Genomic DNA, 24,636 nt, shown 5'->3' on the forward strand with positions numbered 1-24,636 from the left:
CATATTCAGCCCAATATTAGAAACTTGTTTTTCAACAGCTCCAGGTGCCAGACAAGAAGCAGGGGCCAAAAACTACTTGACAATACTTCAAACTGATTAATTAGCGAATTTCCACTCGGCTCAAGCTTCATTTCTATAAATAATTTGGTTCTTTTGGAAGCTCTCAGCACAGCCACACTCACACTGTCACTGCTGGTGGTGGCATCCCTCGGTCCCCAAACCTGCACTGCCCCTTCCGAGCTCGGGGAGTGCCCGGGGGGAGCTGCACCCACCCTGCAGCCACAGCCTGGAGAGGGCCAATGCTCAAAGGAATCAGCAGCGAATCCAGGACAGCTTTGGGATGGAAAAGTGCTCAAAATGATCCTGTTCCATCCCTGCCATGGCAGGGACACCTTCCCAGGCTGCTCCAAGCCTCTTCACCCTGGCCTTGGGCACTGCCAGGGATCCAGGGGCAGCCCCTGTGCCAGGGCCTGCTCACCCTCATTTTCTTCCCAAGATCCCAACTAAATCTCCCCTATTTCCACTGAAATTACTACAACCGAGAACCAAAACAATGCAAGGGGCATGAGCCAAGCCTGGCACTTGATTCCTCTCCTTCCCCAGGGGTGTAAAGTTCCCAGGCAGATGAAAAGTAAACAAAGCAGCAGATCAGGCTTCTGTGAAACACTGGGTGCCAACAGCAGTGACCCGAGCAGTCAGCAAAACGTGGCCACATTGTTTATACGGGACATCAGCAGCCTCATCTCCCTGGATTGGGCTGCAAGGGGCCTCCAGGATTATCCCATTCCATCCCTTGGGCAGGGACACCGTGCACTATCCCAGCTGCTCCAAGCCCTGTCCAGCCTGGCCTTGGACACTTCTCAAAGCCCCGAATTTCCCTGAACAAGCCCCTTCCCAGGACTGTCATGTATTAGGAGGGGGCTGTGGAAGGCTTTAAGGAGGAAGAAATTCTGCAAACAGAAATAGGGATGAATATAAGGTGCTGTGGTGGCCCGGAGCTCTTGGAACAACAACTCTGCTGTTTTTGACCTGACAGGACCTTCCACAGGACACCTGCACTTCACCCCCTCCCAGGGTCTTTGCATGACAAAACACAGAACTCATGTAAAGCTTCTTCACGGAGTTTCAATCCACTCAATCCCGTTGTCTAATAACAATTTACATCCTGTTATCTGTGCCCACATCCCTCAGACCCCCAGGGCAGCTCCTGTGCTGAAACCCTGGAAACAGAGAATTCCAGACTTTCTGTGCTGCCAGGCACTGACCCCCAGGCAAACACTGCATTGACCTGGGGCCGTGGAACAGGCTCCAAAATGAATAACAGAACTGGGATTATGGGTGTAAAGTTTGAATAGAAGTGTGTGATATCACAGGGTGGAAAACTTCAAGTTTAAAAATATAGTAATATATATATACATATAGCAAAATATAAGTTTTAAAGCAGAAGCTAATACTTCTTCACCTTCTTCTTCATGAGTCTAGGTCGTATTTTGTAATTAAATAGAAAGTCCACATTGTGGCCACCGGTGGTTGGTTATTGCATTAAAAGTAAAAATAATTTAGGTGTCATTTCTTAATTGGACAGTTTATCCTTAAAAGGCCTCATAGAGAGAGAGATGGAGAGCCATTTTTTAGTTTGTTAGCGAGAAGTGCTGTAGAACTCACAGTTTGTGAGACTGTTATATAAAAATAAGAATTAATAAACATTGAAGTCCAAACAACAACAAAAAAATCCCATCTCACACATTTAATCCCAGCCCTAACAAAACAAAATAAAGCACGACACTCCTGGGCCATGCAGGGCTCCTCCAGCCCTTCCACGGGAAAGAGAAAGCGAAACCCCAACATCCCTCACGTGCAGACCAAACCCAGAGGGCACCTGGCACCCTCAGGATGGTGTTAGTGGGGACAAAGTCCTGCCAGGACACCCGGGCTGTGCCACCAGGGCCAGCTCCCTGGCACTGTGCCCACCCCACGGATCACGTCCTTACTGGTGGTCGTGGTTGTTCTGGGCAGCTCGGTTCCATTGGGTGGCAGAGCTTGTGCAAAAGTGAAACTAGCACAGAGCAGCAGGAGCGAGCAGGAATGTTCCATCCTGGACCTGCAAGAAAGCAAAGCAGAAGGTAAATTTTCAGGTCAAATCAATATCGTGTTGGTTTTTTTTTTTTTCCCCAAGGTGGCAGAAGGAAGCTAAAAGTAAAGGCAATGTTTGTTTGAAATTTAAATTTATTTAAACCCTGCTTTATACTCTCTCATCACCTTAGCACTGAATGTTCAGTTTTGATGAAAAAAGAAAATACAACTTGTGCACACCAAAAATTCATTAAGGAGGTTTTAAATGCAACAACAGAATGGCAACACTCAGCCACAGTTCACAGACAACACCAGAAATCAGGGCAAAAACGCTCCATCCATAAAAAAAGCCATGTGAGGACACTGAGGAAACAATCCTGGGAGTCATTCCCAGAGATAAGAAGAAAACTCATAACCAAGAGGAAAAGTCGGGACCACCAAGCAGCCCAGCAACACCAGAAAGTTCCAAGTCCCTTTAACACACACTTTTCAGAGTCTCCTTATCCCACCTGACTCCTTTATCCACAGGTGAGGATGAATTCCTCAGGGGAATGTTTGCCACAGCTCAGTCTTTTGAAACACAAAATTTCAGCGTTGGTGAGACCAGAAAATAATCTCCAGTGTGAAGAAAATTGGAGGAAAAGTGTGATGAGAATGTGCTGTCACTTAATTCAGGGAAATTCATGGATGGAAATAAATAGACATGACCAGAAACACTCCAATCTCTCTAAATCAAGGTGGAAAATAAATGCTGTTATTAATTTGTTTTGTATTTATCCAATCCCTAATGAACAGATTAATTAGGAGAGGCTCCCATCTCAGCCTTTAGCCAGTCCTGCTTGATTTAGAAATATTTTCACACAACCTTTACATCGTGCCTTCCACAAATGGCAGGATTTATCCAGATGGTGGCTCTGCAGCCACTGCTAAAATTCCCTCCCTGGAAATGCTGCTCAGCAGAGCTCCCAGTTTCAGGGTAATACACTGAATTTAACAGTGCAATTTCCACAGGGTGTTACACAGTCCTGCCTAACAACACACTGAAAAACCCAGGAATTTGGCAGCCATTACAATAACCATTAGAAAATCCTGCCTTTCCATGCAAAGTGGGATAATCCACCAGAAATAATCCCTGGATCAGCTCAAATATTGAAAAATCGCCCGTGACCACAACTTTCACGCCACCTTTCTGTCACTCACAGCTGTCCCAGTCATTCCCACCCTCTCCAAAGCCTGGTCCTACACCCAGGAGTAAATTCAAGCTCTGCACACAGCTGGTATTCCTTGGATACACACTTGGGAAGCTCAATGGGGTTTTTTCCCCTAATACAATGAGTGAAAAAAGAATAATAAAAAGTATTATTAGCATCAAATTTATTTTCTTGATTTTTTTTCCCCAGTCCAGCTTCCTACTGATTTATTCCTTCAATTCCTTCTACTACTATTTCTAATTTAAGCAGTCTAAATGTCTTACAATCTAATCCCATTCTTGGGGTTTTACAATCCCATTCTTTCCCGACCCCGTTTTTGAGATTAGACAATTAATTGTGTTTAACCACTCACTGCAAACTGTGCCTGCATCATTCTTAGTATTATATAAGCGTCCCAAATTAACAATTTATAATTATATTATATTTATAATTACAAAGCTTGTGACACACAGCAGCAACTACTGGAACTGAAGGGCAGGGAAAGGAAGGAGGATTTGGAAATGTGGACTAAAGGCAGAATAAAAGTGGAATGAACAGGGCAGAGGTGCTGAATGCTGGGATGCTTTCCACCCTCAGCAAAGGCTGCTGAAATCCACTGGAATTTCGGGTAATCAATCCAAGGCAGCGCTGAGTTCACTTTCTCATCCTTAAAATACATCCAGCTCCTTAAAGAAACTCCCACAGAATAATTGAAGTTGCTGGAAGGCTTCCAGGAGAGCGGAGAGTGAAAGGAACATCAGTGCTTTTCTCCAAATCCCTGTCAGGAGGGTTCCAGATGCCAGCTCCCTGCCAGACCCCGGAATCTGCTCTCTGGGATGTGATAAAGCCTGGCTGCAACACGCTGGGGTGTCCCACAATTTATCAGAAAGAAACAAAACACAGCCACAAAGATTATGCAAAGTCTGAGATTTTGGGTTTGGCCAAAACCCTTTGCATTTCCACCTCCTAAAAAGAGGAGGAGGAAAACTCCAGGGAAATCCAGGAGCTGCAGCAGAGGTGGATGCAAAGGGCTCAGCAGGACCAAGAAGAAAACTGTACAATTAAGGCTGGAAAAGACCTTTAAGATCATCCAATCTAAATATTCCCCAGCGCTGCCAAGGCCACACTGTGCACATTCCCAAGTGCCACATCCACGTGGCTTTGACATCCCCCTGGGGATGGGGACTCCACCACTGCCTGGCCAGCTGTGCCAGGGCTGGACAAACTTTTCTGTGATGGCATTCCCCCTAATTTCCAATCCAAACCTCCCTGGCACAACTCAAAGCCATTTCCCCTCATCCTGTCCCTTCTCTTCCCACTGGGGTGGATGGGGAGGTGCCCAAGATGCAATGCCACAAAACCACCCTGAATTTTACTCTGTATTTTTATTTATGGCCTTCACGTACAAGCCTGCAATGATATCGTTTTCTGAACCCAAAAATCCCCACTGCTGCAGGCACAGCAGCATTTCCCACACTCTCCTTACTCACAAAAGCACAATGTCAAGATACAGCCTGGTAAAACAAGAAGGAAAAAATAGTAACAACTCTCCCGGGAGAAGAGGCAGGGAGAAGAGCACAGCTGAACAAGAAAGGACAACCACGTGCTACAAAAGAAGCCTCTCGTTGATAAAAGTGGCAAGGAAAAGATCCAGTGAGAGACAAACTGGTATTATTACACAGCTCTGCTGTAGGGCAACTGCTGCCCCTGCTGGAATAAGAAATAGGAACTGCCTTTAACAGCACACAGGGATACAGTGAATTTAGCGGCTCATACCCCACTGCATCCAGCCTTCATCCCCTGGAGACACACGGGCCGGCCTCTGCTCCCAGGGAAGTGGCAATGGGACAGGAGGATTGGCCTCAAACTCTGCCAGGGGAGGCTCAGCAGGGACAGCAGCAGGAATTTCCCCATGGAAAGGGGGCTCAGGCCTTGGCAGGGGCTGCCCAGGGAGGTTTGGAGTGCCCATCCCTGGAGGTGGCACTCAACACTCTGAGTGGGGACAAGGTGGGGATCAGGCACAGCTGGGACTGGGTGGTCTTGGCAGTGTTTTCCAACCTCAGTGATTCCATGACTCTATCCTGAATGGCTCAGGCACTGCAGGTTTAACCCCATGGACTGGTTATTTCTGTGCTTTATTTCTACTCCGGGACACCTTCCACCACCCCAGGTTGCTCTAAGCCCTGTCCAACCCGGCTTTGGACACTTCCAGGGATGGGGCAGCCACAGCTCCCCTGTCCAAGGAGTCCAAGCAGCTGGAATGTAAATGCAATTCCACAGGGATCAGCTCAGGAATTGGGGCAGCCTGTGACACCTCCAGACAGCTCCTCCCGGGATCGCCGCGGCCGCTCCTCGCGCAGCCCAAGGAGGTGTCATGAGGACAGCCCAGCTCCCCAAAACGTGAATAAATGGCATTATTTCCAGGGATTAATGGATTACCACACATGGCTAATTTCTATTTTGGCCGCAGAACTGAATCCTCATCTGACCTGACAGCTCAAGAGTAAAACCTGGGCTTTGAGAAAATAGGCCAACAAAACCTCCATCGTGTCACGTGGCCCTGCTACAGATCTGGAGTCCTGCTCCTTTTCCCAAGGATGCACCAGCAGGTTAAACTGATCCCCTGCATCCTCCTAAAGCAGGAAAAAAACAGAGAAGCAGCCCAGGTAACAAAGAGAGTGGAGAGAGTGCTGGGATTTGTGCTTTCCCCCCAAGATTCCGAATCCCGGAGCTCAAGTCCTGCCCCAGACTCTCAGTGCTATAAAAGTCACATTTGCAAGGATAAGCACCAGCAATTCAGAAAACAGGATTTAAAATGAGAGACACAAAAGCCTTGTCTCTGTAGGCTGACAAAGCCACAGGCCACACCAATAGCAAGAGCCGACCCCAAAAATTTGGTAGCTTAATTTAATACACCAACAAAAACACCAAAAAGAGAATGAGGAAACACCACCACCCTCCTTCTTTCCCCTTACTGCTTTCCACCCATAAACCCCAACACGCTGCTGGTCCCTGTAAAGACTCCCCAGAGCAGCTGTGGCTGTCCCTGGATCCCTGGCAGTGCCCAAGGCCAGGCTGGACGGGGCTTGGAGCATCCTGGGACAGTGGGAGGTGTCCCTGCCCAGGATGGAATGGGTTGGGCTTTAAGGTCCCTTCCAACCCAATCCATTCTGTGATTCCATGAGAAGAATCTCAAGCCCCAGTGCCTGTTTTCCCAGCTGCCTGGGGTTCCCCTACCTGGAGCAGCACAGCAGCTCCTTGTTGGCTGGAATCCCAGGCACCAGGAGCTGCTCCCACTTCCAGCTGTTCCTTTTCCTGAAGGTCTGGCTTCAGAGAAGTCAGGGACAGTGTCTGCTGACCCATCCCAGGCAGTGCCAGGTTACAGTTTAACTGGAATTGCTCTCCCATGACCTCGTTTGTGGTTAGGGCTTTATTGCCCCATTATATCATCAGGGTAAGCAGTCAATGCTGCAGCATTCCCAAGAAAACTGCTCCCTTAAATTAATTACGTGTTTACAAAACAACTGGGAAGAGAAGCGCTCCTCCCTTTTCCAGAGGAGCAGGGGGAAATTAGGAACTCACACAAGATGGAATCATGGAATCCCAGAATGGTTTGGTTGGAAGGGACCTTAAAGCCCATCCCAGCCCTGCCATGGGCACCTTCCACTACCCCAGCCTGCTCCAAGCCCCATCCAGCTGGAGTTAAACTCTTCATTCCTCGTGTTTCCAAAGAAAATTAACAACCAGCTCTGGGAAGTACCACGTCCCACAGACCCCTCTGACCACAGCCAGGCCCCCAATCCCCATCCCCATCCCCACCTTGGGCACCAAAGCCTGTGGAGCAGCAGGACCTTGGATTCCTGCCCTCATTCCCGTTCCCCTTGGGGGACAGGGGGATTCCTGTCCCCCAGGGACACCCCACCCTCCAGGGACCATCACCTGCAACCAGCTTTGCACAATTCCTCCTCCTTGGGGTAACCATTCCATAATTATCTGTTACTTGGAGTTAGACATTAAGCCCTAAATCCAATTTCCAGAAGTTTGATCAAGGGCCGTGTTTTGACATTTCTTTAACATTCAGGAGCTTTAAAAAACCCAAACAGATCGAGTTTTCATTTTCTTATTTCTGAATCCTATCTCAAGACTCAGGATATCCTAAAATCCAGAGGAAAAAAATGGAATGGAGTTTCTGGAGATGTTTGTGCACGTGTTCAGTGCAACCAAGCAAGAAACTCAAGAAGGGACCCCTCCACTTCGCAAACGTTCCTCAAAATTCACCCACAAATGAATTGGAAAACACCCTGTGATAAGCATTAAATTTCACCATAAACCCCATAATTTTTTAATGAGATTGTTTACAGCACATTCAGTGTTGGGGTTACTACACAAATAAAAACCAGGCAAGCTTTGTTTCCAACCCCTTCAGAAACAACGAGGGAATTTAAGGGACAAATACATGATTTTATAATGATCTACTTAATATAACTGCTCCCAAAATTATATCTGACTGTAGAAATTCCTCATGTACTCTATACAAATACCCTCGGTAAAGATCATTTCAAAGAGATGGCAATAATTAGATTAAAAAATTACAAATCAGAGTAATCATTTACACGTAAGAGACCAAGCGAGGCAAAGCCCCAATTAACTGAATAAAATCAATTTCCATTTGGAATAATCAAGCTTGATAGACTGTCTTACTTATTTAGTCACTTTGTGTCTAATTCAGGTGGACAAATTATAATATTTGCTTTGATTTCCATGGAAGAGGAGGTCAGCAGATGTGGCAAATTCATTATTTGTTCCACAAAATGATATTTAAAGGGATAACACCTGAACGCAGACAAGAATTACCACCTTTGTAATATTAATTTTCAATTCCACCCAGTTCAGCTGTTTCTGGGTGTCTTCCCCAGCATCCTGAGTCTCCAAACCCAACCTGTAATGGAGAACACGAGTTCCAATCCATTTCAATTAGCAAGGCTGGGATCTCCCGGGAATATAAATCACGGGTTGTCACCAGCAGATTAAGCACTGCATTACCAGGGCGGCTGCAGCCAGGATTAACTGACACTGGTGGTGACATGCCACCCTCGCAAAGTGACTTCTCCACTTGAAAAGCAGCAGGGCAATTTTTCAATCAATGGGATTTCTACAAATGCACCCAGGAGTGGATGGGTCAGAGGAATGGGTTGGAGCTTCAAAGGTCCCTTCCTACCCCAATTATTCCATGGTCACCAGGAGGCAGCAGCACTGAGTGTGACAGGGATCCTTTTCCTTTTATTTCCTTGTGTTCTTTGCTCACCAGGATTGCTCAAAGCAGTTGTGTTGATATTCTGTGACATAAACAATTAAAACCAGGATGTTTTTAAAACCGGGAGCATAATGAACTCTGCAGCCTTAATTTAGGAAAAATATACATTGCCTGCTCATTTATTGCACAGCTGGCTTATCTGCAGCCCCACAGTTCTGGAAATGAATAGAGGAAAAAAAGAGAGATTTCTTTTCCATGCCTGAGTGGCTCTGAATGAAGCAATGCAAGGACTGTGAAGATATTAGGATGTCATATCTAAAACTGCACTGGTCAGGCTTGGAATAAGCAGCTGTCAGATCAAAAAACTCTATCACAGAATCATGGAAACCTTCAGGTTGGAAAAGCTCTCTGAGACAGAGTCCAACCATTCCCCAGCACTGCCAAGGCCACCATTGCCCCGTGTCCCCAAGTGCCACTTCCACACGGATTTTAAATCCCTCCAGGAATGGGGATTCCAAACCTCCCTGGGCAGCTGTGCCAGGCCTGGACAAACCTTTCCATGAAGGAATATTCCCAAATATCCACCCTGAGCCTCCCCTGGCCCAGCCTGAGGCCGTTCCCTCTCCTCCTGTCCCTGTTCCTGGGGCAGAGCCCGACCCCCCCGGCTGTCCCCTCCTGGCAGGAGCTGTGCAGAGCCACAAGGTCCCCCTGAGCCTCCTTTGCTCCAGGCTCAGCCCCTTCCCAGCTCCCTCAGGAATCCTCCAGCCCCTTCCCAGCTCCCTCAGGAATCCTCCAGCCCCTTCCCAGCTCCCTCAGGAATCCTCCAGCCCCTTCCCAGCTCCCTCAGGAATCCTCCAGCCCCTTCCCAACTCCATTCCCTCTCCTGGATGTGCTCAATGTCCTTCTTGTCACCAGGAGCCCAAAGTGCCCCCAAAATTCCAGGGTGACCTGCCCAGTGTCCAGCACAAAGTGACCATGTTAGGAAAAGTGCACACAAAATAATGGAAGGAACCAGTTCAGAAAGAGAGAGAGAAAAAAATGTTTCCAAATTCAAAGCTGTTATCATGCTTCAATAAAAAGAGGTCAGGATGACTAAGGCATTCTCTCACAGATGTACATTTAACCTCAAACACTTTTTGAAGAATTCTTTAGCCAGTTTTTGTACTCTCCTGACCAACCTTTGGCAGGAAATAGCCTACAGAACTCAGCAGGTGCATTTCTGAAGTGATCATACACTTCCAAAGTCAACACAGTGAGGACACTATTTCACTATTTCCTACCTGATGTAAATTGTTTAAATATTCCCCAAAATCTCAACAAATCTCCTGTACTTCCTTCCGTTATAAAAATCCAACCCCAAACACAAATAAGTAGGTTAATTTAAAGTCCCCTAATCATATATATTTTAAAGTTTCATTTGTTTAGTGTCATGAACTGAGGTTTTGATCATTAAAGGAGATAAATAACTCCTACGTAAAGTGAACTTGTAAAGTCCCATGATTCCAGTGTAATTAATTAAATGAGTCATGTTTTATTTAGGTGCTTACACAAGTGCAAGAGGATTAATTCTAACTAAAACCAACAGAGCTGTAAAATGCTCATTTGGAAAAGGTCCTTGACAAGTCCCCAAGGCCAGTCCCTCACCAAGGCTGGACCTATCCCATTCCTGGCAATCTGGTCTGAACTGCTCCTCCAGATCTCCAGCTCTTCAGCATCCCTGTCACAGGGTGGCCTCTGCCCCCTCAGGCATCATCTCCTGCCCCCTCACGCATCATCTCCTGCCCCCTCACGCATCATCTCCTGCCCCCTCAGGCATCATCTCCTGCCCCCTCACAACCTCCCAAAGCCAGGGGTGGATCCAAGGGTGGCCCCAGCCTGTTCCCAGGTCAGAACTCCACAGAGGCCACCCCAGTTTGGAGACACCCAACTCCACCTGAGCGCCAGTTTGTCCCTCCCTTGTCACAGCCCCAGTCCCAGTCCCATCCCTGTGCCCACGTCACCACACGCCTCTGGCAGCTTTGGCTGCCCATTCCTGCTCACCCCAGGCAGGGCAGGAGCCTCTCCATCATCCTTTGCTGAGGAGCAGAGCCAATCCAGCACTTTTCCATCTGCTCCTTCACCCACCTTCAGTGTTCAGAGCAGCAGCAACGCTCCCCTCAGGGACGCAGAAACCCAGGCAGGCTTGGCCATCCCGTGCAAAGCAGCACACCAACACCAGCTCCACACACCCACAAGCCTTTTCACAAACCACAAAATTCACGAGAAGCCGATTCTTCTCTTTCCAGCCCCAGAGAGAATTTCCTTTGTGACTTTACTGCAGTGCCTCAGCCAGCAAACCGCAGCTCAGAGGGGACAGCTCCAAAATGCCAGCTCTGAGCCCAAATCCCACTGCACGACATCTTCAGCCACAGCAGAACAGCCACAGAGAGGGAAGCAGGACAGCAAACCCCAGAGCTGGAAGCCACCATCCCTGCACAGCTCCCCTTCCAGTGTCCCACCCCTAACCTCACCGTGCCCCCCAGCCTCACTCGGTGTCACACGCCAGCTGCCAGCAGGTGACTCCACACACAGGTGCCATTCTCAGCTGGCTGCTCCCATGCAAAACAAAACCTCCTCCAGAAGCATTCCTGCAGCTAAAGGATGTTTCTTCAGCTCCAGGAAGAGCTGAATTAGCTGCCCGCAGTGGTTAAATCCCCACGTTTCCGCAGGTTCGTGCAATCAATCCCCTGAGGTGAATCTGTTGTATGACATTTTTGCAGAAAGAACTGACACTTCTCAGTTTGTGGGTTTTTTTTTTTTACTTCTCCCCTGCAGTTGGGCTTGGACTTATTTTGGGCAGTTTCACCATTTCCTCATCGCTGACTTTGGGGGTTGCGGCAGCAGCGGTTCTGCAATGCAGGGCCGAGTGCCTGCAATTAAGAACTTGCTCTCAATTAGCAAAACGACCTGGGGAGAGCCAGTGGCACATCCCGTACCTGCTGCTGCTGTGTGAAAGAGTTAACAGAAGGTTTCATTAGCACTATCAGCAGCCAGCCACGCAGTTTTATATATAGAAAAGCTTATCAGGAGTGAGGAGCCAGCCCGCCCTGGCCCCCCTTCCCCAGCAGCGTTTGAGGAACATCTGACTAAGCCCAGCCTTTGGAGCCTACAAAGAGGAGCCAATCTATTCCAAGAGAGTGTGGGAGAAAAGGCCTGGGCTGATTTTGGGCAGGGGAGGTTTATAAAAGGCCTGGGCCCTCGCTGGTAACCCCTGTCAATCCCTACCCCGAATCACTGCAAATTCCAGATCAGAGGCAAAAGCCTAAAAGACACTCGAAGGTTTCCAGACAGGGGCTCAGCACAGACAAAATTATATCGAGAGAAAGAGCTGCAGCTTGAAAGGGGTGACCCTGAGGGGCTGCCCCGCGGTCAGGGACAGGGACAGCGGTGGCACAGCAGGATGGCAGTGCTGAGTCAGCAGGAAGCCCCGGGCTGTGGCCACTGCCACTGTCCCCACAGCAAAGGGAAGTGGCCGGGACTCCGGGGCTGGTGGTGGCAGCTGTGACACCCAACCACAGCTGCCACCACCCTGCCGCTGTCACCATCCCCAGGGCATCTCACACAGCCCAAGGGATGCCCAACGGGACCATCAAGCTGTGAGAGACTGAGCTAAGATGAAGGCACTGAGGGTTTTTATGCGGAAAATGAAGGAAAAACTATTGGGTTATTTTCTAAGTACTTGTTGTCTGCTATCAGGTCTATGCCACAGCCATTTCACACTCATGTTCCACATCCAAATGTATCTCCTGCTGTACATTCACTGTCCATCCTTTGTGCTCTCGTTTTAGTTAAGAAAGGTCTCTGCAGAAAGGTTTTACTTTGAATTATTTACTATTTCTCCTGCAAGCTCAGCAAAGGACCGAGGTCATTAACAGCACAGAAACACGGAGAAGGCAAAGAGGCTCATCAGACTAATCAGGGCACTAATCAAATAATTCAACATTGGCCAGCAACAAAGCACCAGGATTTGCTTAGAAAATCTTAGAGAAACAAACATTTCAGATTAAAATCACTTTGACTGGTTTTAAAGGCTCATTAATATCTTTTATAATACTGAACAGCCATCCACATCCCAAAATAATGACATTTTACTGAACAGGGATGGGGAACCTTCCAAGCCAAAGCAAAAACTTGCAGTTCCATTTTCCCAAGCTTCCAGCACCCCCCTGTCCCAACAGGCCTGCTGAAGTCACAAATTAGGGTCACCTTTCCCCGTGCACTGTCAGCAAATCAATCTGGGCTGCTTTTCAAGCAGGGCTCACACATAAATTAGGCAGTCTGCCATTGATTCACACGAGCAACCCTTGAGCAGTGGAGTGAAACACCAATAAAATCTTACAATTAACTTGAGAAGTTGCCTTTGGTTCCGTCCCAGCGGCCCTTCTGCTCCTCAGCTGCACTAAACATGTCCTCACACAGATGCTCCCTTGTAATGGCTCTGTTTGAGTGTTTAAAATTGCTTCTTGAACACAAAAACTAATAGCAGCCAAGGGGAAATACTCACAGAAGAGTTTTATGCTGCATCATGGCCAGACTGAACGCTTGTGTTTCAGCAGCAGTTTCATTTTGCAGGAGAGAAGGGGAGGAAGGAAAAAAGCAAAAGCAGAAGTGTGCCTTGCCTGACTCTAGAGTCAGAAAAGGAGAACACACAACTGGATGTGTTCACTCAACACGTCAGGAGGTGCAACAGGAAGGAAGGAAGGAAGGAGGGCAGCAGGGCTGTGGCTTGAAGTTTTCAGCACAGCAGGTTGGAAAGCTCACAGGTGTATCCAAAGCCCATCACAGCTCTGCACTGCAGAAATCCAACTCCAAAGGATGAAAGGAACGCTCGGGTTGAATGATGGATCTAACAGTGCATGGGGAGCTGTCACCCTGCTGTTGGTGCCAGCATCAGGCACTGCAGACACCACTCACTCCTGACTCCCCTGAGCTCCTCCACACCAGGTCCTTGCAGACCAGAAGCCCACAGCCCCTCCAGGCAGGAACCAGCAGCAGGACTCCTTCAGGGATGATACCTGGGAAGGAAGTTCAGTAGCAGAGCCCTCAGCACATTCTTCAGAGTCAAATCCATTGCTTGCCCAAATTTAAAGACAGAAGGCTTTTCAGTGATGAAGATGGAAATGGAGACTGACAGCATGAAAATTAACAGCAAAGGTTTTCTTGGTTGGTCAGCTCACTGCTGGGATGGGTCAGGAATTCCAGCCCCCACAGAGCTGCTCAGATCTGCTGCTTCAGGGAACCCGGCTGTGCCCCTCTCCTCCTCCCTGCTTCACATCCTTCATGGAGTTAACGTGTCCCTTGAGTTGCACAAGTTCTTCCTTTCAAGCCTTCAGCTGCTTCCCAAGTACAGCAATACGGATTTTTAGCTGTGGAATGGAGAAGCAGCGATGGTACCATTGTTTCAAGGTTTCCAATTCCTCTGCAGTGGCCGAGACTGTCACCCAAGCAGCTTCCCTGGGCATGGAGCTGCCAAGACTGAAAGGAAAGAGCTTTTGGTGCCAAGGTGCTGAGGCCCTGGCACAGGGTGCCCAGAGAAGCTGTGGCTGCCCCACAGGACTGGAGCAGGTAACCTGATGATCCCAAAGCTCTTCCCAGTTTAAATGATCCTGTGAGCCCTGCTCGTTGCGGGGGTGGATTAGGCGGCCTTTAAAGGTCCCTTCCAACCCAAACTGCTCCATGTTTCTGTGGATCCTGCTGCTCCAGCACACACAGAGCAGCTGCTCCAGAGCACAAAGGGTTTGCTAGAACGAGGCTTTGCACATTCTCATTTCTTTTGTCTCCTACACCCGCCAACACTCCCCTACATCACCCTGTGAACGAGGAGGAGGAGCAAGGAAAACTCGCTTTTCTCTGAAATCTGAACCAGTTTAATGATCAAACTCACAGGCACGGCCCACGGCTGAGCCAGCAAAGCTGGGGTGCCAACACAGGGATGGGCAAGGGAGGGCAGAGCAGCAGCAGTGACAACAGGACAGGACCCCCCTGGGGTGTGGGGCTGGGACAGCAGGGTCACATCTCTGCTGCCAGGGACTGTCCCTTCACAGCCTCCTTGGCAGCGTTTGTCAGATGACATCTTGTTGATGTCAGACACACAGACAGACAGACAGACAGATCTCCTCTTCCAGCTGAAGGAACGCCTTACAGACCTTATTCCTTAAGGCCTCCACACCAGGTTCTCCCCTTTCTTTAAGGGGAGAAAGCTCCAGGACTTGCTTAGAAAATCTTAGAGGAACAAACACTTCAGAAAAAAGCACTTTGACTGGTTTTCAAGTCTCATTAAAATCTTTTATAATACTGAACAGCTACCCATACCCCAAATTAATGACATTTTACTGAACAGGGATGGGGAACCTTCCAAGCCAAAGCAAAAACTTGCAGCTCCATTTTCCCAAGCTTCCAGCACCCCCCTGTCCCAACAGGCCTGTTGGAGTCACAAATCTCCACATTTTTCACAGCCACGCTCAATCCTCTTCTCAGCTCCTGTTATGACCTGGCCCACAGGACCATCCACATCCCCAGCTGGCAGCCAGGCTGGAGTGACTGTCACCAAACATTCCCCCAAACCACCCCAGGAAAATCCCCCTCTCTGGAGGTGTTTGGATACAGCTCCCGCACGCTGAGCCAGCTCTATCCACACACTGACAAAAACATGAACCAGAATCTTTCCAAACATGATAAAAGTCACTTTGGGGATTATTTTTAAAGCCAAACCAACAGTTCTTGATGTTCAGACTAAAGCAGTGATCACGTGAGGTGAGCACAGGACCCCACTCGCTCTGTACATCCCAGGGGCTCTCAGGAAACATCAGCTTCAAACCAGCACACGCTGAGGTTTACACCAGGAAAAAATCCATAGTCTTTGTAGTCTTTTCCCCCCTGCGGCTTCCACTTAGGAAATGTGTATTTATTTATGTGTATTTCTCTACATGTACAACTCTCTCTCCAATTTTTTACAAAGCAACGCTAAAACTCCAACTAACAAAAGCCACCCCAGAGCATTTATCCTCCTCAAAGTCCCCTGAGAGCAGCAGGAGTCACAGCAAAACGTTCCTGACACCGCAGCCACGCGCTCCTGGTGCACACCTGCCTTTTCCAAGCCTTCCCACTGACCAGCAGGGAAATTAAACGAGTACAAAACAATTACAAAGCTAACGAAGCAAACACTGCCAGATGTTGCAGTCACGCCCCAGATAATTCCAGGGAACACCTGTTCCCTGCCTGGGGTCGTATCCCAACAACAGCGTGTGGAAACGTGAGCAGGATTCGAGGGGAACATCTGTTTTTCCATGAGTTGCTGGCTGAGCATTCATCAAAGGCTGATATTGCAATGATTTATTTGGAATGGCTGCTCAGGGCTCCCTGCTCCTGCAGCACCAGGAACTGAGGCAACAGCCTGGCCCGTGGTACAGATTTAGCATCTGCCACCAGTGCTTGCTATTCCTCTTTTCCTCTGACATTCCCCAAGTTAGCAGATATATATTTACTCCCCTGAACTAAACTTACGGCATCAACAGCACCAGCTTTAATTCTAAATCTGGCTCTGGGACATGAAATGCATCTGATTTTCTCATCCATTATTAAGTCCCAGGCATGCTAATAAGGCATTTATCACCAAAAAAAAAAAAAAATCATTACCCATGTGGATTTCTAGGGATAGTCAAGTTCTTTACAGCCTGGAGTCTCAGGACATAAATAGAAACTGCATTTACTATTAAAATTAAACCAGTAAGCCTGGGAGTTATTAGGAAAGTAAAAGCCAAGCCTGCAGCGTGGTTGTGCAGGCAGCTCTGGAATGCAGGCACTGCAACCTGCCACAGAAACTGCAGGAATGCTGAGTGCCCTCAACAATTCCCCTGCATCCCTGGAATCCCCCTGCACCCCGGGAATGCCCCCTGCACCCCGGGAATGCCCCCTGCCTCCCAGCCTCACAAACAGTGCTGAAGGCTTGAACACGAGCCCCTGGTCTGCAGTGAGAGAATCAAATCCCCCCTGAATAAACCATCTGCAACTTTTCATGCATAACACGGGGTTACGGTTTCCTGGCAGGGGGAGATTTTTCTTTGCTCAAGTCTGGAAAAGAATTCCTGTCATAAAAGAGGAACAGCAGCAACAACAAAAGCCCAAGAGGAAAATGCTGACAGATGCTGGAAAAGCCACTGGAGAGAAAAAATTACTTGAGTAATGATGCTTCTGCAGCAGTTGGGGGAGAATAAATGCAGCAAGAACTGCCACCCCCTCCTGTAATTTAGATTTTGAGGGCATTCACCACACCTCTAGGGGACTGCATAAAATTTTCCATCATTTCAGCTCATACCACTCTTGGGCTGGGAAAATTCAAGAAAAGCCAATAAAACAGCATCAGCCTGAGCTGACTTTTTGGAGCATCTTTAAAGTCTGAAGACTTCTCATACTTTTAGCTTGTCCTGGATTTGGAGAAATGGAAATATATTGAAAGAGAAAACCAAATTACTGTTGTCATTTTGGAGATGAATCCTACCTGAGACTTGTGGTGCTGGGAGACCAAGCAGCCAGAAATCAGCTGGATAATGAAGGAAAAGGGGGCAGGGTGGAAGGCACTTAAATGTTGGAATCGCCATTTAGAACACCTGCATTCCATTCACAATTAATTATGGTGGCCATATTCTCCACATTAAATGTTTAAAACACCTGCACTGCATTCACTCTTTAGCATAAGCTACATGATATAAACAATAAGCCTTAAAAATAGAATCAGAAAAATCAGTAAAGCATTTCTCAAGTTTCGGTTGGAGCCACTTGTGGCAAAATTAAGATTAAAAATCGAGCTGAAAATTGAAAAATGTTGCTCGGTATCACCTGCAAATCACATGACAGCTGAACACCATTTCAGATAAATGATTCTGACACCAAAGAGAGAGCTGGGCTAAAATCTACCCAAAAAGATAACGATCCCTGATGGCTGCACTGATAACAGACACCAACCCCTGACAGCTGCACCACCAGAGGTGTCCTTTCCCTGTGCCCACCTCACCCCCCATCCATCATCATCAACATCTCACTTCTACAGCCCTAAGAACTCAGAGATTCATGGTCGTTCCTTGAAGCAATGACATTCATATTGCAAAGGCTCCTGCTGGGTTTTAAAAAATGATTTGTCACCCCTTCAGATCCCAGCTGGAAGTGGGGGCTCTTCCCACAGTTCCCAACAAAACCAATTCAGGTTTCCTCTTGGGAAATGGTTTCCCAGTGCCAGAGGGCAGGGATGGATGGGATGTTGAGCAGGAATTGTTCCCTGGCAGGGTGGAGGGGCTGGGCTGGAATTCCCAGAGCAGTTGTGGCTGCCCCTGGATCCCTGGCAGTGCCCAAGGCCAGGCTGGACACTGGGGCTGGAGCAGCCTGGGACAGTGGGAGGTGTCCCTGCCATGGCAGGGGGGGCACTGGATAGGGAATAAAACCAGAGTATAATGGAACTGATAAAGGTATCTTGGGCCTGGTGGAGCAGAAACCGTGGGAGAGACAGACACAGATTGAGGCTCCCTGGGGCAGAAGTGACCAATGCTGTGAAACTTTGTAATGAACACCGAGTAACTGATGTCATAAAGAATGTATAACCAATGAGAAATGGTTACCAAAAAACAGAACCCTATATACGTGCCATGCAAGAAAAACCCTATATAAATGCCTTGTATGCTCAATAAATTTGGCTTCTCATCCAGCTCAGTCATCCCTGTCTGTCCATCACTGATGGCACGGGATGGGATTTTAAGCTCCTTCCAACCCACACTATCCTGGGATTTTATCATTCCCTGCAGTGAAATCCAAAGTCTGAGCACCTCTCCTGCACAGCTCCTCTGTTCCCTGTCCCACTCTGTGTGCACATCCCTCAGCCTGAAGATGTCCTGATCAAACGGGAAGAATTCATGTGGGGGATAAAAAAACCCAAAACCAAACAGATCAAACTGCCCAATAAAGAACACACAGAGCCCCAACGAGCCATTAACCACTTCCCTTGTTCTTTATTTGGGACCACACAGCTAATCCAGATAGAAACCAAATAAATTCCAGCGGCAGCATGTCCAAAATACAGAATGAAATTTGGGAAATGTGGCAAAGACCATCAAAAGGAGACTTTAAAACCCCCAACAAACAAAACCTGGAAGAAATTACTCTCCAGTGATTCCTCTTGCCCCACTGAGTTTCTTGTTAAATCCCAACTCCACTCCAGGTCTGGCCCCTTCCCCCCAGGCTCCCCTGTGCAAACCTCATTTCTGCCAATCCAGGGCTTTGCTCTCCAAGCCCCTGACCCTGCAAGGCTGCAATTATCTCACAAATTGTCTCACAAATTATCCTTCCAGTTTCATGCTTCTTCATTATTCTGGTACAGGAAATGGCTTATAACAAAACTGAAGGCTTGCAGTTGTGTATTTTTTGTTTAGTTCGCCACCAAGCACATCATTGCTCTGGCTGGGTAACAGAATTTTTGTAATATTGATCAGAAGCTTCTAAAATACTGCAGAATTGCCTTTTTTTCCTCCCAAAAGGTCTCTCTATTTCTGTGATTATATTTGATACAGAGGTATGACAGACATCCCATTATTCTTCTGATTTCTAAGGGTTTCTGGAGCAACAGCTCATCGGGCTCTCTGACACAGCGGCTGAAAAATCCCTTTATTTCCACGTCGAGCCCCCTGCTGAGGAATCTGGTGTTGCACATCCACTCCCAGCAGAGGTACAGCCATCCCTTTCAAAGACTAGGCTGAGGGAACAGGGAATTTCCCTTTGGAATAAGCACGGGGGTGGCATTTCCATGATCCTGTTGTCACTAAAAGCAGGATCAAAGCGATGAAATGCAACCAGAACCACACGTCACACACAGGCCCTGAGCACAGGCAAGGTGCCATCTATTTAGATGTTCTTTTAGAAAGAATAACCCAAACTTATTTTCTTAGTAATTAAAAAAGCTGGAAGACCAATGATTTTGTGCTGGCAAAATCAAGCAAGACCTGCCTGATCAATAAATACCAAATTACAGCATTTTAATGCCTTTTTAAAATGTGTTTTGAAGAAAAAGTGTCCCAGGCCAGACTGGATGGGGCTTGGAGCAGCCTGGGACAGTGGAAGGTGTCCCTGCCCAGGGCAGGGGGTGGAATGGATGATTTTAAGGTCCCTTCCCTCCCAAACCATTCCATGATTTCATGTAGAAATTCCAAATGTAATGATGCTCCTGCCCATCTTACACTGAGTATCCTGAGTGAAGACTGGAAACTGTAAACTCTGTTTATTTAGGAAATATTTAGGAAAATATTTCCATTCTCCGCTGTGAGACAAACTCAGAGAAATCCATTTGCCTTCAATAATTAATCTGCCCCAGTGCTGCACACTTTAGACAGAAAAAGGTGGAAGCATCAAGAAACACACAGGGAATTCTTCCCTAACTTCTATCTAAAGTCTGCTTTTTTTCCTTCTGAATGAAAACATAAATTTCATTACTGGAACATGATTAAACTTTGGTTTTTTCCTATCTGAAAACCCAGTAATCACCACCTGAGCATGCCAGCTGTCAATGACAACAGCCTCAGGCTCTGATCTGCAGGAACTGAACAATTAGTTATTAATTAGAACAAAGCTGAGTGGTACAACACAAGCTCTATTGGCAGCTACAGTTATTAGAGTTGCAAAAATGACGGCTGGGCCTCCTGCTGTGTGAGCTCATGGTTTCTTCAGCAAGTTCACAGAAAACTTCCCTTAAAAAATGTGTTTTTTCCTTTTTCTCCTTGAAGTGACAGCACAAAACTTCTGTCCCCAAAGACACCCCTCTTCTCCACACCTCTGCAGGGTGACAGGATGCCTTGGGACAGGCAGAGCCTCTGCCTTGCCCAGCCCTCTGCTCCTTTGCACTCAGTTCTCTCTCTGAAAACAAAGTTATTCTGCCTCCTAAATAAACCTCTGATCATCCCTGATATCTGGAAAATTCTACGCAGAAAGTAAAATTTGATGAAACTCTCCTTTAATTTGATTTTCATCCTTTTTTCACAGAGAAGAAAATCCGATGAAACTGTTCTTTAATTTGATTTTCATTCTTTGGTCATAGTAAAATTTGACAAAACTGTTTTTTAATTTGATTTTCATCCTCACAAATTCTTTACCAACAACACCCTAAAGCCACGCCCTGTGTGACACAGAGAATGAACAGGCAAGGGTGGAGTCCCCAGGTGATATCCCCACTTTTGGATGCTGTGATTGTGCAGAAGAAACCAGGATTTTCTGCTCTGCCTCCCCTTCCAGGGAACTCCCTGATCACCGTTTCTTCTCCAAAGCACAACCAGCAGCCTCAGGGCTCTCTGGGGATGGGCAGGTAACAGGAGCAGTGCACAGAGAGGCTGGCAGGCAGCTGCAAGGGAGTTCAAGTGGAAAAAAACTAAAATACACCCCGGAGAGGACGTTTGCAGCCACTTTAGTGCATTAGAGATGCCACTTACAAACGTGAGAACAGCAGAAAACACAAAGTCTCTGCTCACAGTGTGGAGAAATTATTGACAGCGCGGCATGAGCAATGAAAAATGTTCCTGTACGTGGTGCTTTTGAGTGTTAAGGAAATTTGAATTGCTACAGCCAAAAAGTCACCAAAATATTAATGAAAAACTAGTGAAAAGTATGCTATCAATCCAAGATCAGATCTGCTCCATACCTTCACACTAATTCCAATTAAATATCTAAACAATCAAACCAGGGATAAACTGAACCTGTGCCGTAACCACAGAATAAAGCACAAAAAATCCGAGCCAGTTCACTGGGTCCTGTAACCTTGGGGATCCCCAAACCTGCTGCTGATTGAGAGGCCTCAGATTAAGATCAAACCCCTCCTTTAAGGGAGCAGTTCTCAGACAAACATGTATTTAGGTCAGCGACTTCCCCGCCTTCCCCAAAATCTGTGCCACCGACTCCAGCACAGGAATCTCTGCAGTGGAGCTGCTGCACCTTTGGAGAATGTGGATCACCAGAGCAGGCAGCCAGGGGCAGCACTGATTTCAATTGACTGATTTCAGTTCTCTGCTAAATAACTGCAGCAGGATTTTCCTTTCTTCAGTCACGCCTGAATATAAACAGCAACCTTCAGTATTGAAATAGGTTTGCTGGTCAGCTTTGAGATGTGAAAACCTTAAAGGAAATTGAATCATAAAATGGTTTGGGGTTAATCCTAAACTGGAGGGGGTGTTCAGGATTACCTGGATTACCTTGCCATGGCAGGGACACCTCCCACTGTCCCAGGCTGCTCCAGCCCCAGTGTCCAGCCTGGCCCTGGGCACTGCCAGGGATCCAGGGGCAGCCACAGCTGCTCTGGGCACCCTGTGCCAGGGCCTCACAATTTCTTCCCAGTATCTCACTTAAACTTCCCCTCTTCCATCTTGAACCCATTACTCCTTGTCCTATCACTACAATTCCTGATGCAAAGTCTCTCCCTGTCTTCCTTGTGTTCCTTGCAGATCCTGGCAGGTGCTGTGAGGTCTTCACAGCACCTTCTCTCCTCCAGGCTGACCACAACCATCACTGCTGCTCCAAACCCCACATTTGTGCCATAAATGTTGTGTTTGGGAGATTTGATTTGGTATCAGGGACCTCACAGCTGTGGAAATACTCTCACAAAACCATGAGATAACTGCACAAGCTTTTCCAGGTTCTCATTCTCTGGATAATCAGAAAAGTTTCATCCTTTTAAGCCTCTTTCCAGAATGTTTTTGTAATTTGTTACCTCTTACTTTTACCATTCAATGTTTCAGCCTATGAGGCTATACCTCCATAAAGCATAAAATTGTGCCAAAGGATGTGAATTGTCCGAAATGCATCAATCTATTGACAAGAAAGCCAGGAAAAGCTATCAGCAATATTTGCATACACACAGCCAAATCTGAAATGCCAAACCATTTCTGCAAGAGCTCCTTCTGAAAAAAAAAATAGGTTTAAAACACTAATGCAGGACACAGGGCTAAAGCCAAATCTCCATAAAGTTAGTCCTGCTTTCCAAGCCGGGTCCTAAAGCAGATTTCAAGTGCAGGGACATCCCTGCAGGCCCTAAAAGCAGGATTTAGCACATTCCCATTGGGATTCTCCAGGTTCCTGCAGGTCCAGCTCTACCAGATTTACCAGCCCCCTCCCAGTTTGCTGCTGGCAAACCGGGCCCTGCTCCAGTGCCCAGGCTCAGGATCCCACGGGATTGGAGCAGGGTAGGAGAACAGCTTGGAAAACTTATGTACAACCTCCAAAGCTACAAATGACTTCCACTGCTGCCCACACACTCCGTAGTCAGATTCAGCAGCTCACAAACTCGAGGAGAAGGAGCTTTTCTTGCCCCAAAGAAGACGAGAAAGTGATAAATTAAATACCAGCACTATATTTAGAAAATAAACTCTTTCCGCTGCAGTTCTAATTCGCCGAGTGTCACAACATTTTGAGTTTCCTTGGAAATATTATCTGCAGGGAGAAAAAACCACATTTAAACAAGGCACAGTCTCGCTCACATTTCCAGCTGCAGCAGAGGACAGCTCAAAAACCCTTCCCAGGAAAAACGTGGCACAGGGATTTGGTGTCTGTCACTGCTCCTGCCCCTGGGCTGCACCACCCCTGCATCCCTGGCACTCCATCCACAGACTTCCCAACTCCCACCTTTTACTATTCCTAGCCCCACTAAACTGACAGATTTTGGGTTTAGGCTGGTTTATTTGCATTATGAAAGGGAAAAAAAAAAAAGCTGTTTTTGTGCTGTGAGAGCAGCAGAGTGAAGGTTGGGAGATGCTGAATGGCCTCCTTTGATGTGAGAGGTTTACACTTGACCTTCTGTTTTCCTTCCTGGATATTTATATCCTGTTGGCTTCAACAGCTGAATAACAACGAGATCCACACGCTGACCTGCTCAAGTGAAGCTTCGATCCCTCTCCTAAAAGTGAATCCGTGGCACTTGGTTCTAACAGTTTTGGGGAGATAAATGACTAATTTTCAGCTTAATTTAGCTCTCTTGGCATTCGAGCAGCTAAATAGATTATTCCAAGCAAAAATTTATCACTTCAGTAATTCCAACGCATCGCCTCCAAAGGCAGGGATTAGTGTTTCAAAGGCACAAAATTAATCCCAAAAAATTCTGCCCTGTGAGGGTGGGGAGGCCCTGGCAAAGGTTGTCCAGAGAAGCTGTGGCTGCTCCTGGACCCCTGGAAGTGTCCAAGGCCAGGCTGGAGCAGCCTGGGACCGTGGGATGTGCCCCTGCCCATGAGAGGGCTTGGAACAGGACAGGGTTTAAGGTCCCTTAAACCCAACCCAAACCAGTCTGGGATTCCATGATTCCATCCAATGTGTTGACCCAACATCAAAACCAAACCATGAAAAGACCTCAAAACAACCCTTGGAAAAGGAGAATATTCCTGTGACATTTCTAAAACGCACACATGGATCTGAAAGCAGAACTTTATGGCTCATTTCTTCCTCAAAATGAAAATGACTTAGAAAACAGCACATTTTCTTTATAAATAACTGTCAAAACACACTATTGTGATGCCTCAACGTTTGTTTCTGAGACATTTGCAGGATTTTTATTTGCCTTTCTACTGCTATAATCTTTAATTCCTTTTAATCAACATGAAGTATATTGTTTAGCTGAAAGTAAGCCAATTTTTATCTGGTAATAAAGCAGAATACATACGAGAGAAGCAAGGCACCAATGAAAGATGGGGAAGAGGAAGAGATTCCATTTGAAATGAGCACAAAACTTTTATTCAGGGAATCTGTTGCTTTCCAAGGAAAGTGAACCTATGTGGTCATTTGGAACAGGAAAAATTCCATATCCATTTGCATTACAGAGCAGCTCTGCAGCCCACACAGGGTAAATATCCTGTACCCAAATTATTTCATTGCAACAACATTAAAATTGCTTCATTATTTGACTTGTGAGTAACTTCAGGTAAATCTAATAAACAGAAAATAAAAATATAAAACATAAAATTCTGCAGCAGGGCAGAATTTTTGAATGGATCTACTGAAATGCCTCGAAAATAGCAAAAAAATAGGGATTTTCTACATTCAACATTTCCATCAACTTTAGGGAAAGAGTGGAGC

The 24,636-nt window shown here is 47.0% G+C and overlaps 1 protein-coding gene across 2 annotated transcripts in view; it reads right to left on the reverse strand.

Moving 5' to 3' along the window:
• PTPRE (protein tyrosine phosphatase receptor type E) overlaps window positions 1-24,636 on the reverse strand; it is a 92,345-nt gene that overhangs the window by 29,059 nt on the left and 38,650 nt on the right. For both annotated transcript variants that reach the window (XM_063405099.1, XM_063405100.1), the window contains one exon: window positions 1,992-2,101. In XM_063405099.1, coding sequence (XP_063261169.1) covers window positions 1,992-2,101 — 110 coding nt within the window. The remainder of the gene's footprint in view (window positions 1-1,991; window positions 2,102-24,636) is intronic.

The sequence above is a fragment of the Prinia subflava genome, chromosome 9, assembly GCF_021018805.1.
Source record: "Prinia subflava isolate CZ2003 ecotype Zambia chromosome 9, Cam_Psub_1.2, whole genome shotgun sequence".
Taxonomy (NCBI): Eukaryota; Metazoa; Chordata; class Aves; order Passeriformes; family Cisticolidae; genus Prinia; species Prinia subflava.